This window comes from Arvicola amphibius, chromosome 3 (assembly GCF_903992535.2).
Source record: "Arvicola amphibius chromosome 3, mArvAmp1.2, whole genome shotgun sequence".
NCBI lineage: Eukaryota > Metazoa > Chordata > Mammalia > Rodentia > Cricetidae > Arvicola > Arvicola amphibius.
This window is the reverse complement of record NC_052049.1, coordinates 29,297,063-29,316,211: the sequence shown is the minus strand read 5'-3', so window position 1 is coordinate 29,316,211 and position 19,149 is coordinate 29,297,063. Positions and strand designations below refer to the sequence as shown.

The 19,149-nt window shown below is 41.1% G+C and overlaps 1 protein-coding gene across 4 annotated transcripts in view; it reads right to left on the bottom strand.

Annotated features, from left to right (window-relative positions):
• Positions 1 to 19,149, bottom strand: part of Ghr (growth hormone receptor) — a 249,325-nt gene that overhangs the window by 59,329 nt on the left and 170,847 nt on the right. For all 4 annotated transcript variants that reach the window (XM_038321119.1, XM_038321116.2, XM_038321118.1 and 1 more), the window contains exon 3: positions 5,397 to 5,462. In XM_038321119.1, the coding sequence (XP_038177047.1) occupies positions 5,397 to 5,462 (66 nt within the window). The remainder of the gene's footprint in view (positions 1 to 5,396; positions 5,463 to 19,149) is intronic.

Below are 19,149 nucleotides of genomic sequence, written 5' to 3'. Positions count from 1 at the left end.
ACTGGGCAGAGCCACACTTCCTTTATTCTGTACCTCATTTAGCTCTACTGTCAGGCAATGAGGATATTTTCTCCTTTTATTGAAAATATTTCTTTTCTCACACTGTATGTCCTGGCTACATATTTGCTACTTTACTACTCTCTTTCTTACTCTCTTTACTGCTCTCAGTTCCTCTCCACTCCCACCTGGATCCATCCCCTCTCTGTCTCTCATTAGGAAACAAATAAGCTTCTAAGGGATAATAATAGAATAAAATAAAACAAAATAAAATAACAAAATAAAATAAAATAAAACAAAAACAAACACCAGAATAGTACAAATCAAAGAAACATGAGGAAAAGAACCCAGGAAAAGGCTCAAGAAACAGATATAGAATCAGAGAACAATTTGTTCAAACATTCAGGAATCCTATAAAAACACTAAACTGGGAACCATAATATAACCACAAAGGGCCTATACCTTAAAAAGAGAGAAGAAAAGATATAAATAATAAAAAAGATAAAATTAAAAAAAAGAGGCTATGCCCCGACAGAACATTATGAGACAAAAACTTCAAAGAAGCCTTTGCGTTTGTTTCCTGTTGGCTGTCTATCTACGGCTGGGCATGCAGCCAACCCTAAGAGTAGCCTGTTCCCCAGTGAGACTCTTGGAGGGAGCTAAATTTTCATTTGCAGGTAAGGCAACGAGTTCTGAACGTTGAACTTATTCAATAAAAAGCAGTGCCTGAAGCCGAGATGGTGGTTTGCATTTGCTGGGGCAGTGATGGACGGTAAGCAGGAGCTGGGGCGATGTCCGGATACAACAATGATTCCACAGAGATCTTCTGTAACACGGACCAACATGGGACTGTGCCTCTAGCTCCACTACCCGAATTAGAGCCCAGCGGAAGGCTTTTAGGAAAGATTCTAAGTACACTTAGCAATGGGTGAGATAAATGTCTACCTTTATGTGCAGTCCTCCTTGTTTATGAATGACCAGTGAAGGACATGACAGAAATTAAAGCAGCGAGAGAGGACATAAGCGTTTGGGGAAGCATTTCATCTATATTTCTTTCGAGTGTAAAATTCAACCATTTACTAAAAACTCAGCATGTTCTAAATCCTTACAGGAACTGAAAGATACAAGGATTTATAAGCTACAACCCCAAATCTTAGGACAGTACAGTTTACTAGTGGGGGATAGAAAATGCACAAAAGTTTATATTAGGCTGAGCCAATGATGATTTTATCACATACAGTAGGGTTGATCGGAGATAGTTGCACAGTGTTCAATCTGATATATGTTGGACTAAAATAAGAGCCACAAGAGTGTACACTACATACCATAAAAGTTTAGAAAGGGTCTAGGGACTTCTGCTTAAATATAATCTTTATAAGAACTTTCTGAGTTGGCTATTATTAAATCTCCATTGAGAGGCATTTATGCTAAATGGACCTGCAATTAAATGACCCTAAACACTTGTCTTTATATCTGTAGATTACAGCAGCTCTCAAGCCTCATTGGAGAAGCCTCTTTCTGCAGTAGATGGTGTTTAGTACAGAGATCCATGGCAAGCCAGTGTGCGGAGGACAGGAGACTGTGATGTGCTCAGTTCTAAAGAGACATCTGTATCCTATTCCCACTGCCGAGGAATCAGGGATTATAGCAGAAGCAAGAGGAGGTGGAAAGATTGTTAGAGCAAGAGGTAGAGAATGGCTGCAGGGAAATCGTGTTTTTTGGACAGACATGTCATGGCTGTTGCACACATGAACTCACAACATGTATGACGACATGCACAAGACCTGGACAAAACCGAGGCAGACACAGTTCCAGCATGGGGTATGAAGTCCTATACTATCTGAGGAGCCTCTGGCAACTGGTGGCTGCTAGAAGGAGAGTTAGCTTTCCTTAGATGCATCCCTGATAGGCTGCCCATGTCCCAGTGGATGAACTACAGCCATGCATATACTGGCAGTACTAAGAGGACATGGAATTTCAAAGACAGTACATGAAGCTGGCAGGGAAGAGTGGTGGTTGGGAGAGTACACGAGGAGCTAGAGGGGAGGGAATAGATTTGATTAAAATATATCATGTTCATGTATGAAATCCTCAAGCAACACATTAATAAGATAAAAATGTCATTATAATACCTAAAAAGAGACACAAGGCACAGAGAAGCAATGAATGGACATGACCATGTAGGACATAAGCCACAGATGAGGGACTTAAGGCCACACTGTCAACTTCAGAGAGTGAGTTCTTAGTCATGAGAGGAAGAGAATCAAAGAGATTCCAAGATGAAGCATGTATATACCTGGGAAGATGAGGAAAAGTTTTGTATAGAGTAATACTTAAAAACATGCCTAAAGGATTAAAAAAAATCATGATAGACTGTTCCATACCAGGAGGAAAGAGGAAATTCTGACAAAGGGGATATGATCATGCAAGGGTGCCAGGAATGGAAATATGGGGGTTGTGGTGGCTCATTGTGAACCTTAACTTGAGCAGACTAAGGTCCGTGAGAGAGGAATACACATCTAGGAGCGTGTATGAAGGTATGTAGAGAAGACTGACGTGTGTGACAGCAGATAAGGAAGAAAGTACTTTCCTGAAAGTGGGTAGTGCTTCCCAAAAGGGTGGGGGTGTGGGGACCTCAGAGGAACAAAACTGTAAGGAGAAGAGAACAGTATGTGTTTTTAAAATGAGGGGGATAGTTTCCTCAGGAGGACACATGGTCCTATAAAACTTTCTCTCCATATATTTAATTAAATCTTATACATTTGACTTAAAGTTCATCAAATCTTTGAGGTTTTTTTTTTTTTTTTTTTTTTTTCGAGACAGGGTTTCTCTGCAGCTTTTTTTAGAGCCTGTCCTGGAGCTAGCTCTTGTAGACCAGGCTGGCCTCGAACTCAGAGATCCGCCTGCCTCTGCCTCCCGAGTGCTGGGATTAAAGGCGTGCGCCACCACCGCCCGGCTTTTTGAGAGAGTTTTATTTTCCTTTCATGGGGCACTGCTTTCAATCTGAGAGTTTATAAATTTGCACATAGAATTATCAATTGTGCTCTTAGTGTATTTTATGCTGAACACTAGCATTACAGCTAAAACTACTTCATTAGAAAAAGAAGGTCTTTGCTAGGATCAGGCTAGTATTTTCGCATGGTGTAGATTTCCGTGTCAAGTGTACATGACACTTAAGTGTTTATGGCAGAGTGTGCTACACATGGTAAGTTGATGTGAGTATTTGGGTCTATCTATCTGAATGAGCTGCTTCTGTGTGTTTTGTATGGCTTGTGCCTACTGATATAAATATTGGTTAGCACAGGGCTTACTTTCCCAAAACATCTCTAGGATAAAAGGAAGATAAAGTTTGATAAAGAAAAATGCAAAGGATCAGATCTTTCTGTGTATGAGGATATCAGGATGCTTGATTTACCAGATCTCAGCAATAATTAGCTAGCTTTCTTCCTCACCACAAACAGGAAATGATTCCATTCAAAGTGATAGGCATTCATCAGTCATAATCAAACCTTGAAGTTTGACAAGACAAGATGGTTAAGCTCCTCAGACCTTGTGAGTTGGTAGAGGAAATGGCTTGGGGAAGCCATGCTGGTCAGTTGGAGGGAGAACAGAGAGCAGTGTTTACTGCTCACGTGCAGAGATGTGTTCACATGTAGGTTCTGATGTGTTACATATGTCATCAGTAAAAATTATTAATTGGCCCTATCCTGCCTTCTTATAGAAAACAATGATAGATGATACCATTTACTGAATAAAAAGTTTCTGCATAACCCAAATGTAACCCAAACTGCCCCTTCTTCTGCAAATCGTATGCTTTTTGGGGAGCAGAGAACATGTTTGAGCCTTCTGAAACAGGAGAGGTGTGAAGGGTTTGCAATCAGGCACAAATGACAAATAGATGACATTTACTGAACATATTATCAGTTCTCACTTAGTGTCACTTCCCAAAGAATGATATTTAAACTTCACACTACCAATTTACTGTGCGATTTACTCATAAAATTCAAACTATGGTTCTATGATGTTGTAATTATAAACAATAAGAGCAACAGCTTAAAGTTAATTAGGTATACCCTTTCTCTTCCTTTTATTTTATTTTTGCATGAAATGGGCTCTAGTATATACTTTCCCAAGTAAAGAAAATCTATCCCTAGAATCTAATTAAATAAGCTCCTACTAGGAGATCACAAAATTTTGGTGACATAAAGGAATTAGAAGGAGCATAAAACATAACCATTGACTCAAAGCTGCATATAATTTATTTGTGTAGCCCATATAATCCATTGAATTTTATAAACTATGCTAATGTGCACATTAAAACAGCATGATTGGTGTTGAGGATTTTGGATCCCAGTACCCAAAACTTACCAGTGGCTATTCCACCGATAAAAGTGAACACAGATACACACTGGTGGGGGAGGTCCTTCTGTCTATGTGTTGCTTTTATTGGTTAATGAATAAAGAAACTGGCTTTGCCTATAACATGGGAGGAGGAAGGCAGAGTTAGAGAAGAGCTGCCGCCAGAGACAGACTGTTGAAACTGAATGCTGGGAGAAAGAAGGGCAGAGTCAGAAAGAAGTCATAGAACCGGAGATAGATGCTGGGAACTTTACCTGGTAAACCACAGCCACATGGTGATATACAGATTAGTAGAAATGGCTTAAATTAATATAAAATTTAGTCAAAAAGAAGCTAGAACGATTGGGCCACGCAGTGATTTAATCAATACAGTCTCTGTGTGATTATTTCAGGTCTAAGCTAGCTGGGCAGCCAGGAACCAACAAGCGACCTTCTTCAACATACACAACAAGGCATAAATAACCAAAATTAGAGGAGGTATCATGGAAGGTAGGAAAACTGGGCCCAGAGGATTTGTGGAACATTTCCCATGAGTTGAAGATGGAGTTCGAGCTTGTGGATAAAGAGGAGATCATCAAAAGACACAAGGGGGTGTGTGGTGGCATTTAATAGAGAATAGATAGCTCATATGAAGGCAGCATTTTGAGGTATAAGGAATTTGGTTGGAGAGACAAATTCTATCTTTTGCCAATGCTAACATTATATAATACTTCCAAATAACAATAATAATGTTACAAAAGGATTTGTAAAACAAGGCAATTTTCTAAATTCAACAAATTACTGCTGATTCACAATAAATCCTTTCCTGTCTGTAAGCTTGGCCACACGTAACCTGTAAGCATAAGCAAAACAGAAAAATGAAGAAAGAGCTCTATAGAGAAACTGAAAGATAAATCCTGAAAAATACTTTTTGCTATAAAATTTTAATTCTGTCACTTTTCCTGTCACCAGTATTCCTAATAGAGAAAGGGTAGTCACGTGAATTATACTAACACATGGAAACCATCAGAGCAAGTTAGTAAAATGACAGGAATTCTTACTTGTCCCCAGGTCTGGAATAATTCTTTGCAGAATTGGAGAAGCTCTGCCAAGAGTAACTGGTGTAACTGGAAAAGAAAGAGAAGAAAATCATTAGTCAACCTCGTAGAAACACCATCTGCTGTGACCCTGTTACAGCGTCCTTTTTGGATAACCAGCTCCCATGCAAAAACTCCCATGAAAATTAAAATTGTCTTTGTGCACTAAAAAGAGCTTGTAAAGGCAGAGCGAATGGAAGCCTTTTGGTTGCCGTTACTTCTGGTCCCATGCCCAGACACAACAGAGAGCAATGAAAACAATTCCTCCATCCATCACTCGAGTCCAAACTCAGCTTTCCCTCGTGCGTATGATGGGGAACACAAGTTTATTTTTATTTTGTTTTAAAATCACAAAAACTAAAGTTTAGTTTAAAAAAAGTTTATTTTTGGATATAATATAAGCGTGAACATTCTTAGGCACTGGGAAAAGAGCAAGGAGACGTGTACGATTGAAAAAGGGAGACACTGGAGTTTTTTTGAAGGAAAAAATGGGCAGGAAGTCAGTTATAATGCACGCAGCTAGGGGCAGGATGCATGGAAAGTAGGCAAAAATGGAAAGTGATTAGCAGGGACATCTTTCCAGCTGGGATGCTTTGCAAGTGCTCAGCTACAAAAGAACTGCCCTGCTGTCTGGTCTTGGTGGAAAATAGAGCAATAGGACTGGATAAATAATCTCTCCTTACCACCAGGGCACACCAAGCACTGAGATTTAAATAAAATCCAGGGAAGCTACCCGTGATATGGCTAAATTGACGTTTAGTCTTCCTACTGTATTTTGACATACACATTCTTAAAAATATTTGCAATACTCAGTGATGAATTTTTTTCATAGGTCAGTGGATTGACTGGTGGCTGGGGACTTCCTCCCTTAGTGTGAGAACTGGCACAGGAAAAATCAAGGCATCATTACAGAACTGACATATTTTTTTTTCCAGTGTTATCTGAAACCTTATGGATGGAGGAAGAGACTAATGGTTAAGTTCATCACCAATGGGCAGTGGTTTAATAAATGTAGCCAAAGAATGCAGCATTTACAAAAAAAGAAAGAAAGAAAGAAAGAAAGAAAGAAAGGAAGGAAGGAAGGAAGAAAAGAGAAAAGAAAAGAATTAAAGGTCTGAGTTCAGGAAGCTTCAGTTAGCAGACAACCTAGAGATGCCTAGAAGACACCTGGGCTTCCTTAAAGGGCACGACAACTTCCTTAGAGGACACTGGGGACTTCCTCAGCCCTATCTTACGTTCTTCATATGCTACAGCATGGATGTGAATCATCCTCCAAGGGCCCACTCATTAAAACTTTGCTTCTCAGACTGACACTAGTTGGAGGTGATGGGAATTCAAGAGCTGAGGTGAGTTGGGAGGTCTTCCCATCACTGGGGGAAGAGTGGATTTAGAACGGATGCTGGACCCTTAGCCCTTTCCCAACCCTGAGGTAAAGTAGTCTCTCTACATGCTGCTAAAGCATCCTCCATCTTATAGGCTGCAAAGCAGCGGGGCCAGCTACGGATAGTATGAAAACTCTAAAGATGTGGGTCAACGGAAGACCTTTTCTCTATATAAGTTGATTGTTTCAGGTACTTGTTACAGTGGCAGAAGTTTATTAACACAACACCTCATCATCTGTATCCTTTGGGAGACCCTAGGTAATAAACTAAAATCATTAATTAATGCTTGTCTGAGTTCTGTGACCTAGCATAGCAAATTCTTCAAATCTAATCAAAAAGTCACGGGAACTGTACTTTTCAGCTGAAAAGTCTTTCAGAACTATGGCATATTTATAATTGATAGCTAAAAAGTCTTTCAGAAATATAGTTTATTACACACATTGGTTATCTGAAGTGGGAGACAGTTTTGTGGGACTGAGATGCCAACCTATGGGATGTGACAGTACCTTCAGATTGGCAGTGTGAGAACTGAATTGTTCTATAAGATGGTCCCTCTCCCCTAAGTATTAGCCAAGTGTGTTCTCACACATAACGTCTTGGTAACCAAAGGGCACCAAAGAATTCTGCTTTCAAGGGTGTAGGCAGAGACACCGTGTTTTTTTCCTGTATCCTCTCAGACAACTGATAATATTGTCTTAGTGCTTAAAAAAAAGGCCACACACTGAGAACTTTGTCTCTCATAAAACACAGGAAAGAAAAAGAAAACAAAGATCAAGTGGGCAGCGAGACAGCACACTCCCATCACTCTGAACTTCAGACCTGGCGAGTTTAGCCGACCTGCTTCTTGAGGTCCTCTCTGTTGAATGTTTTCATGACCTCTCCCCACTTATCTGGCTGGTAAGAAGCAGCCATTGTGTTTGCTGAAATAATGTAAAATCTAGTAGATAGCGTGAAGGCTTTCCTTTGAACACAGAATTCTAATATGAGTATAATTTGGTGGGGGGCGGCGGTATCTGGGCATTATCACTAAAATACTAAAAGAAAGATTTGGATTTTCTCTGGTGAATCAATCAGTTTTAAACTGTTATTATACTATTTTAAATTGCATGTCTATTGGTTTTCAAAGTTCCTATTTACTCTTGAAATAGTTTTTCATTTATTGAACTTATTTACTCTCATAACTGATTGTAACAAATAGTTAAAATAAATGCAGGCAATATGTATACACACACACACACACACACACACACACACACAATGTACTATCAAGTTTTAATATGAGCAGCAAGTAAAAACTGTCTTTTATGACAATATCATTAAGTCCAGTTCTTAGCAGCAATGTTGACAGGTTTCCCAAGAAGATGATTGGAGTGGAATGTGCAGGTCAGTCCTGAGGCCACAACTAGAGTCTGAGCCAAACGGCTGTTCTGGAAAATCTTGGGGAGCCTTGGACTCCCTGACTTCTCACAGAGACATCTGGTGTTTCCCCCTCTGTGGTACACTAAATTACATTCTCATCAAGCAAACGCTTTACTGAGCCAACACACTCTATACCATGCAGCGAATCGAGATATAAAAAGAACAAGTGACCTTCTAGTAGACAGACCACAGACTTCTGTCAGTGCCAAGTGGATGCTGGTTACAAATGGAGTGCACAACATGCTGCCTTAGCAAATGCAAGTGTCACGCTTACCCATCAATTTTAATTAGTGTCAAAGTCATGTACCCAGTGTCTCTGCGTTCTGACCAGTCAGGGAAAGGTAAACAAAAGGAAGAGCGTAAGCAGAGACCACAGCTCTGACGGTCATAGCAATTAATGAGGCGACCACACAAGGGTTTGGTTATGATCTGCAGGGATTTCAACTTATTATCTAACACAATGGGATCAATAAACATTTTGTAGGGACCTTTAGGTCTGGAATTTTTAAAATGAAGGAACTAACAACAGCTCCTGGCCTCAACAAGCCCATGGTAGTTTTCTTTTTTCTCCTTTCTCTCTTTCTTTCCTTCCTTCCTTCTCTCTGTCTCTGTCTTTCTCTGTCTCTGTCTCTCTCTTTCTTTCCTTCCTTCCTTCTCTCTGTCTCTGTCTGTCTTTCTCTGTCTCTGTCTCTCTCTTTCTTTCCTTTCTTCCTTTTTGGAGGGGTAGGAATCTGTAAAAAGGAGTGTCCAAGGACTTGAGGTGCAATATGGTACCCTCCTAACAAGCTTCTTGGGGAAAAATTAGACAGCTTACGAGCTTAGGACAATAAGCAATCGTGATGAAAGACAAATGCAATTGACTCAAGAACACTACTTCAAAAGTGTGCTGCAGCAAAGGCATACCCTATAAATATAGACCTGTAACGCACTGGCCATGGACTGAATACGTGAGTTGAGATATGTTGGGTTGGGGATAGAATCAGGCACACCTTGGGAATGATCTTGCTGAAAGACATTTTGATTCTGCAGTCACTAGGGAGCTACAGATTTCTTGTGTTTTGAGGTTGAGCGCCTCCTGCTGGACTTGTTCAAGAACAGGTTCCCACCAGGAGATCCAACTGTAGTATAAGCTTCTCTACTGTACGTTCTCTGCTTGTACTTTTCAAATGAAGCATGTATCTGGACCTCTGTTTATGCCTGTGAAACAGGAGTCTTTCTGTTTACGTGTAAGGGGTTAAACCAACTCCTACATACAAATAATTTTCCTCAAGTAGTTACTAAATGTTAGTCTTCCTGTTGTTGTTATTCTTATTAGTAGGCACTGCCTTCAAGTGGAGCATGCCTTTTCCCATGGACAACCTGGCATTGCCTTTCTATTGGAACTTGAGTTCTGATGCTTTCTTCAACACAGTATGCAGTCATAAGCCTAAGCACTCTGCTTACGTATTCCTATACACTACACGTTGTTAGTACATTTTCCCTCTGTAAAGACTTTGAGGATGTAGATATAGTGGCGTATAGGATAGAAATTCATCTAGGAGAGCAATTCAGTCTGAGACGAAACACACTCCATCCTAGTTCTCCAATTCTAGTATTATTAAGGGAGCAAACGTGGGAGGATTAAGGTTCTGGCAAATACTGTAATTTGTCACTTGTATAAGAACGGAAATTATAACCAGTCCCCCATGAATGGTGGAGACACAGTAAGGGAAGCACAGCTCCTCGTATGATAATCCTTTAATACAATGATGGACGTCAATCCATGCACAGCAGGACACAGGGTGCCTACTACAAAGTAAGCGCTGGGTAATGGGAACTATTGCATTACTGTTAATGTATGCCAATGCTAATGCTAATGATGATGCTTTAACTGTTATGAAACCCTCATCTCAAGATGTCCCTTGAGAGGGTTTGCTTCCTCCCTTGGGCAAGTAAATTGTTCTCCACCGAGCAGCTGTCCAGCTGTTGATACTATGCTTCCATCCCTCGCTGCCATGGCCTGTTTGCTTGTGTTAAAGGGTACACAATGAACTCCTCAGGGTCAGGATCATTGCTTTAATTGCTTTATGAGCTGTTAGGAGCACAGGAGGTGCTACCTAGGAGAGTAATGCAATTTGTAAAACTACAGATGCTTTAAACGTTTGTGTGGGGCCACAAGGGAATCTAGCATTCTAGAAGTAGGATCTTCATTTGGAAACTATCAAGTTTACTGAGGACTTTTGCATTTTTACGAAGCCTATTTATTCTTGATAATAGTCTATAAAAATTTCCTTCTTAAATCTCAACCTCTGAAACCCTTCAGACCCATGCCCGACTTTCTTTTCTTCTTTGTCAAATTATAACCCCCTTGCCAAATGAGTACATTTCTCCTTCCCGTTTGCACTTGCAATAGGCTCACTATCAAATTCTCTGTCTGGACAATGTCTCAGACCACCCCGTGACCCTGAAGGGGTTGATGTTATGGGAATATTAAAAGTGCAAGGCACTATTAAAATTCCAAATTTCTCATATGCTTAAAATGCACTTAGGCACCATACCAGGCACTGGGTTTTTATGATTTTCCCCCATCTAACTCTAACTACAACTGTCTGTAGAGGTATTATAAGTTACACATGGTAAGTGAGGGATTAGATCTCTGAGTTATTTAAACCAGGAAGTTAATACCTGGCCTTGGCAATTATAGTTTAGAGTTTATATTTGAATGGGAGCTAGACACCAATTTTACTTCCTCTACTCTTTCCCAAACTTGCTAAGTCATCACAATGGCTATGGCATGTATGACATCTATAGGCCAAGGCACTAATTTATAGAATCCCAGAGGCACTGGTTAGCACGGGCAAGACAAAGTCTTATAACAATGTTTATCATTTCCTCTCACCCTCTCCACTTCAAGGAAATCTTGTGACAAGATGCACTGGGAAACTCTACAGGTGCCACTCCTATGCTATGCCCCACCCTGTGCTCATTAGAAGGACTTTGATAAATGAGTACACTGACTTATACGAATGCTTCAGAGATTCTAGAAGGCACATTGATAGGACCGGGTTGATGAACGTTTTGAGCAGAAATGCCCTCAGGAGTTGGTTTATGAGGAACCAGATAAGGTGTGTGGCACCCTCTGAGCCAGGCCTCCTCCCTATCATTGGCAGCAGGTGGTACCAGGCAGATTCTATGGCTACAGTTTCCCTCTTGGTCCCTTGGCACCCCAAACCCCATCATGGTTTAAGCTAGAATTTCTTCCCCTTTGTAGCTCATTAAATTAATTGACTTCCCACCCATAGTTTCTCTGAATTAAAGTGCATTATCTTGTATGCATTCATCATGGCTGTTGGCAACTCTGAAGAAGCACGTGTAATCCGAACCATGACATCTCCGGGTCTCCATGAAGCCTCGTATCTCTTCTGTACTTGGGCAGTAAACCACAGGGCCCATTGCAGGAGACAGAGAGTTACACAGACTAAAGAGGCAGGCTTGAAGCAACATTGTAGTTTCATAGCAGAAAAACAAAGAAAGCTACTAGATAGCCAGATACTATGTAAGACATTTGGAAGAGAAAGCAGAGCAGGGAGAAGACGCATATGCTTGCATACGACCACGGCAGTCACTTTGTTTTATGTGAATTCTGTGACTAAGTGGGCTGGCAGGAAACCAGAACCCAGACCTTCATTCTCCCGGGATTGGGATTTATCTCCCCTAGAAGGGACTAATGGGAAAGCTTCCTGTCTAACTTCAAGCTTTGCGTAGCCCTTTTCCTGTCTTTAGGGCTCTGGTTGGGGAGTTCACAAATATCTCCCCCCCCCAATACAGCTTCTGCAAGAACCAAGGACATCTGCTTGCAATTAAAGACAGATACTGGAGTCTGATGTTTCAACTACAGCTTGTTGCATTATACAGTATAGGTGATTTTGAAAAGCACATTAGCGGTGGTGGTGGTATGTGTGCACGCATGCATCCCCCCCCCTCTCTCTCTCTGTGTGTGTGTGTGTGTGTGTTTTCCACAAGGAAAATGAAGAGTAACCACCTTGCAATCAGAGAAATTTCAAAGAAACTTTGTAGAAGGGAGCTGTGGGCCAGCTGAGGCCCAGCACTCATTTTCCTTACGAAAAGCCCCCTTGCAATTTCCCTGGTTTCCCCTTTCTGTGGCTACCAAGAGCTAGGGAGCATCTTACCCAGTTGTGCCACCTCCAGAGCTGCTTTTCATTATGAAGAGCAGCAGGGGTGTGAACCGTAGGCCACGGGGGGGAAAAAAGCAAAGAGGTATGCCACGTAATAACAGGAACCCAGATCAATCACGGTCATGCAGAAGGCAACAAAGGGAATCACAAGTTGGCATTGGGTCAAGATCAACCCCTGGAAGGACAGCCCGTGAAATGTGATCAGAAAGACAAACCAAGGGAATACGATGGAATTGCACCGAAGTGTGTGGAGGACAGAAGCTGTCCTTGTTTTCAATGTTGTCTGAGATACTTCTAGTACATGTTAATTCACCCACTGCAAATGGCAGAGAAAGGCAGATTTAATTAAGCGGAAACCTCAGTTAATTAAGCTGGTGACTCATGGACAGTGGCCCTCCCCAGCTCTGTGTTCAGTGACATCGTGTCTTTAACCTGCAGTCATCCGGAGTGGGAATATTTACACAATGAAAACGAACTGGATGCATGTTAGGGCCCCCTTCTGTTGAACGCTGGGCCAATTCCACCCACTTTTCAGTATCAGTGTGCTTATCTTCTCCTCTAAGAAGACTTGTTTGTTTCAGTTGGAATACAATCTCTTTATTCTTTGTATTTCCACAACACTTAAGAAAAAATCATCTGGACAATGGCATTTGCTATTTCTTATACTTTAGTTATCAGACTTGTCCAATAAAAACACCCCTCACAGACTGAAGATGAGGACTGTCTCACGTGTCTCATCCTCATTCCCCCTTTGGTCTGTCACAGCCCCTGTGCCATTCTTTAAATAGTGTGAGTGTGTAGTACATAGTCACACATTTACTGAGTGTTCTCAGTGTCAGGACATGTTGCAAGGCATTATGACTTGGTTAGTGTTCTGATTTTACCATCTGTTTTATGGTCTCTGAAGTCTCAGCCTACACAAAAAAGAAATTATATAAAGTTTATCATTAGGCCTTGTAATAAATTCGGGTCATGAGCAGTTAAGTCTGGGGCAAGAGCATATTTCAACTAGCTTTCATGAGATTTCATCCCACATTACTATCCCAGGCTTTCAAAGTGAAGGGAAGACATTGTAACTGGTCTGCTAACCCTCTTTACTCCTTTTATTGGTGGCGATGGATGTATTTTCCTTAGAGCAGAGGTCTTACAACACCGAGGTGCCGGATCCTTGTTTGTTTGCAGTGGCAACTCTCGGTTCCTGGAAAATGATTGACAGATGAGTGGATCTTCTTGTTCAGACCCAGAGAGAAGCAGAAGCCCAGTTTGTCAAGGCTGTCTTAAGAAAGAATATACTTTGGCAGAGGTTTTTAGGTGTGTCTTCCTCCCTTTTGGCAGGTTCATAAACAGGTTCATCTGTGTTGCTGCCACCCTGCCTCTGGTTTCTAGGCTCTGCTTGTCAATTTCTTCCCAGATGTTCTCGAACAAGCTCCCATTCCCTTGGGAAATAGATATTTCTGAGCTAGAGAAAGTGTTGCTGAGCTAGAATTGCTAGGGGCTCAGTGTGTTGGCCTCTGCCCCCAGATGCTGGTAGAGAGCAGATGGGATTCAGCTGCTGTGGACCCATGCTTCCGTGCATGTGTGGTGGGGGGTTAAGGAGAGAAGCAAACAGGTATGTAATATCATTCCAGGTTGGAGTTCAGAATAGTAACACACAGACAAAAACCCCACCATAGATCATAGTCTGGTAAGGAGCCACAGATACATTCCAGGCCAAGGAAATATATCGGTCCTGAAATGGATCTGGGGAGATAGCAGAGGATTGTGTGACAGGAGCAGAAGGGGTGATGGGAGGACAGTACTTGCGGTTGCAGAGATGCCGGAGGCCGGGTCTGCTTGCAGCCAGAGAAGGCTTTGTGGACAATTAAATACATCAGAGTCCATGAAATGGACCCCAATGAGATTGAACTCAGACAGACTCCCACTGTGGTGTGAGCATCCCGCTTCATCCTTTACTGCAGCAGTTGTGAAACGGGAGATGCTGGGAATGAGCTCAAGGCCATGTGGTTTATGGTTTTAATTAAGTCCTTTTAAGCTGGGCACTTTCCTTGGGATATAGACACAGACCAGTGGAGCATGTGCATCCAACATATACTTACTGACTACCTAGTAGGCACACAAAGGGAGTGAGGTGATTAACACAGGTCCCAAGATGCTCTTCTTTCTGTTTCTCTAGAATCATCCTTAGGCTAAGACCAAGGAATTTAGTTTCTGTGTAGCACACTTCTGGCTTTAGGTCTTTGCCTACCTTCTGTTATCTACCTTTCTTTCCCTAGAATGGAACGGTCAGAGACAATTCTCATTTGTGGAAGAGAGTTAATAACTGAGAAAATGAAATGTAAGTGCTCAGCCGAAATCCAGGCACATGCTGAGTTTGATACGGTGAATGAATAATACTAAGATCCGTGCCATTCATCGACAGCATGGGTGCTGGTCTGTGTTGTTGCTTGCCTTGTTTCATCTGCAGTGCGCGTATTCTTACCCCCTAGATTGCATTTCAGCCCATTGAAAGAACCATATTTTAACCTCTCTGAGCCCTGCACACAGTAGACCCTCAACCAGAATTTATAACACAACGACTATCCTACCTTTTGTTCTAGTATCCTCTTTTAAAATTAATATCTGCCTGGTTTTATCTGCTTATTATTACTTGTAAAGGAAAAAAATACCTTAGTGGATAGGTTCTATTTTATGTGTGTGTTTTGCCTGCATGTTTGTTTTACCTGCATGTGTATCTGTGTACCATGTGTATACCTGGTGCCTGAGGTGGCCAGAGAGGGAGTTGGATCCCCAGGGACTGGATTTGCAGATGGTTGTGAGCAGCCATATGCATGCTGGGAATCGAACCCGGGTCCTCCAGAAGAGCAGGCAGTGTCCTTAACCCCTGAGCCATCTCTCTAGCTGCGGTGTGAACATTTTCTAGTTGTGTCACGCTTGTAGCAAACTGAAAACTGAAAGCCTCTCTCAGACAATTACAACATTTACATTCATTTTCTGAATGCGAATTTTAGAAGGGAAGTTGAAAATCTGTTTTGTGGCTTCGGGGAAGTGACAGCCATACGATCTCATAGTAGGGAATGGAAACTCTGCCCAAAGTAAGTGGAAGGCAACGTCATGGCACACTGTGAGCATGCATCTGGGCCTGATGCGACCAGGTTCTTTTCTTTTTAAAGTTTGTTTTTTCCTTTTTTTTTTTGCACCTTCTGACATCCTGTATGGTATTGTGCCTTAAATAAAAATCTAACTTTACATTAATAATTAAAATTAAAATCAAAATAGTCAGTCAGACCACAAACTGTCATTTAAATGTGAAATTACACTGGGCTTATTTTTTTTTTTCTTTTTAGGCCATTTTCTTTCTGGAAGGAATACAGTAAATAGAAAAGCAGTTATATATCTTTGCAGTTCTAAGGCAGACAAAGTGTTAAAATCTAGAGCATGAGTCTTGTTTTTCTGTTTGACTGACATTTCATTTGTTGATGATATGCTATGAACAAAATCAAAAGCCTTATTGATAATCCATATGTGACTGGCTTCTCTGGCCATCAGTGTCTGGCACAATATGTCTTTGTGTCAGCACAGAGGGGGCACCCTGCCCATAGGCTTTGGCAGGACAAGGGCAGTGTATAGCTTTAAATATTCCTTGGTTCAGTGTGGGTAAAGGAACAGCTAGCCAAGTTCAGAACAGAGTTTTCATTGTACTGAGGCCAGAAGGTGAAGGGGAACATAGAGGGTGAGGGGCAACTCCTGAAGAACTTGCATCCTGCTCTACTTTCTGGTGGATGCAAGCTTAAAGGCATACAAAGACACCGTTGGTTAGGGGGAGTGAAGGATGGCTTAGGATCTCCATAATTTCAATGTAGGGTAATGTATCAAATTGTATATGTATTTCCTGGTCGCAGCTAATGTAACTGAAGAGCAGCTAAAATAATATGCATGAACAGTCAAACTGCAGCGGTGTCCTATTTCCTCCTCACTGTTCCGAACTTTCAACTCCTTACTTGGCAATAAATGATGTCATCTCATCTCAACACATTCACTTCTGTCAACATCCAGCACTAGGTTGTAGCCCAAGCCGCTAGTCTCTCGTTCCTGGAGTATCTAGAAGTTTCTATTAGCCTGTAAGCTTAAGTTGGAATATCTGAATTGCTTAATGCCCTTATAAGAAAGTGAGCACACAGCAGAAAGAGCTCTGTAGAAGGCAGAGCACCCGGGACACGGGCATAATTTTAAACAAAAATCACAGTACCTTGTTTCTCTTTCTAAAGATGAGCGTTTTCGAAAGAATACAACTCGTGCCTAAAGTACATATTATTTTTGGCTTGTGAAGAGTTTCACTCATGGTAATTTTTCTGCCATTTCCAGATTTTAATGTTCTTGTTTGAATGATTGTCTCTAACTCAGGTTTCCGTTCTCTTCGAAATCTTCTTCAGTTGTGTTTCTGACCGTTCTCCTCTTTGAAACAGGTTCTTGTCAAATCTAATGGTGCCATTTCAGTTTTTTGTATTTCTCAACAATTCAGATGCACCTCATCCAGGAGATTACTCTCTAAAAATAGAAGCTTTGCTTAGCTTTCACAATTCGCGATTGCTGGCTTTCCTTCTGCTCCCCTCGGCCACTGCTCTCCATGGTCTCCTTCCCTGGACCCCCCTTTTTACTTGTCCTTTAAGTATTAACCTGTCATGGACCTCTTCTTTCTGCTACTTTAGCTATTGTTTCTCCTGAAAAATGACTCTCCTCATGTCTAATAGCTTTAAATATCACCTAGCTATTGGTGGAGTCAAATTTCTTTGTTTAATTTAATTATCTCCATTAAGTTTTAGACTCCACTCGGTCTCTTCAATTTCTTCATGTGATGTCTGATTGGTGTTTATCCTAACACAAAACCCGAGTACCCTGGCGGAACATGTTCCTTCTCAGTACCGCATTATCTCTGCAGATCCTTCCTCATCTGCCTGGACATCTGAACCAAACCGGTGTTATCTTTTTCTCTTCACCTTCTCTAACTCCCGGCACCTCATTTACTCCACTAACGAGTTATATCACTTCCATTTCAAAACATTGACTTCTCTGCACATCCTGTGTGCCCAGGTCCTGCCCTGAGGCTTTCAAGTGGTTTCCTTTCTGTTTCTCATGCATACACCTTTTTCTTCACTAACTTAATCCCTGAAACATTAACACTAATTTAAAGTATAGCCCAGATTATACTTTATTGTCTAAAAATTATCCACTGGCTTCCTATGTACTGAAAAAGTTCAAACTCCTCTCATGGCCACACCGTCACAGCTTATTCAGTCTGCCTTGTCCCCTTCCTCTTCCTCTTTCTTTTAAATAAAGTCACTCCGTTCTAGTTAATTCACAAATAAAAGCATGGCACAGCTGGGTTAATGAAACTACTCACACATAGGCCCAGTCCCAAACTCTACACATCTCAGTGAGCCTCTGTGTAGTTAGCAAGGCCATTCTGAAGCAACGGAGCTCCATTTAGGGTTGTGTAGGCTCACTATCAACTACATTTTTCATTTCCTTATCCGCTATAAAAAGAAAAAAATATGATAAATTAAAACTAGAAAAATAACCTTTTTGGAAAAAAAACAGCTTTATATCTCCTGTTATGATCTATTTGTTTGAATCCCATTATTTTGAATCATCTAATTTTATCCCCCTTCTTCTTCTTAATAGAATCCTAGCTTTGTTTAGCCAGTTATCCCTCACCTAAGCTCACCTTGCCTCAAAGAAGCTGAGTCAACTTACTACTCCAATAGATGCAACTGGGCTGAGGATATTCCCATCCTCCTCTGGGATGTAACGTGATGGAGATGCTGCTCCTGGAAAGTTTAAGGTGAAAACAACTACGCAGGAGAGTGCAGTCTCTGACTCACAGATTTCATCCCAGCCCTGAAGGTGAAACTGATACACTCAGGAGGCCAAAGGCAAAACAGCTTTTAGGAACTGAATCTGAATACCTAGACTTAGACAATCCTTTAGACTGTCCCTCTTCTGGTTGCTCAGTTACTCGAATGAGTTGATTTACTTACTACTGAAGTCAGCTTGAATTATGTTTTCTGTTATTTGCCCTCTTTTTGGCTGATGCATGCCAAAATGGGCCCCCGTCTACTGCTCTGCATTCTTGTGCCAATCTCTTAATGGCGGTAGGTCCAACCCTTAAATGTGCCAAGCTTATTCCATCTTTAGCTATTGCTACTTCTCGTTCATGAGCGGCCTTTGTGTTACTAGTTCAGGTTTAGGCTCAAACCACACCTTCCCCGGGAAGCTTGATCCTACAGAACAACCTCAGAAACTTTCCCAGTCACTTCTAATGTTTCTGTTCTCCACAGCCCTAATTTATCTTCGTGTTAAGGTGTTTTAACTATTTACTTTTGTTGTGTGTATCCTATCTTCTCTTTATCAGAATATAATGTCTGAAAACCAAAATATTCATATTTTTAATATAGGACAGATATCCATAAACATTTACTAGATGGAGACACACATGAATGACGCCTTGGAGCATATAGTAGTGAGGTCCTCGTTTATTTTGTCCATACTATCTTATCTGCAACACCTTTAAAAGCCAAAAATTATGCACTCTGAAGATACAACTGTAAATATTTTTCTAAAAAAGCTATGATAATTTTTTTAAGTTTGAATTAGAGAGATGCTTGCTAATTTGGTCAGTTGGGTGCAAAAGCAGAATCTTTAAGTACAAAGAACTGGCAATTTAAAACTAGTGGAAAGAAAGAA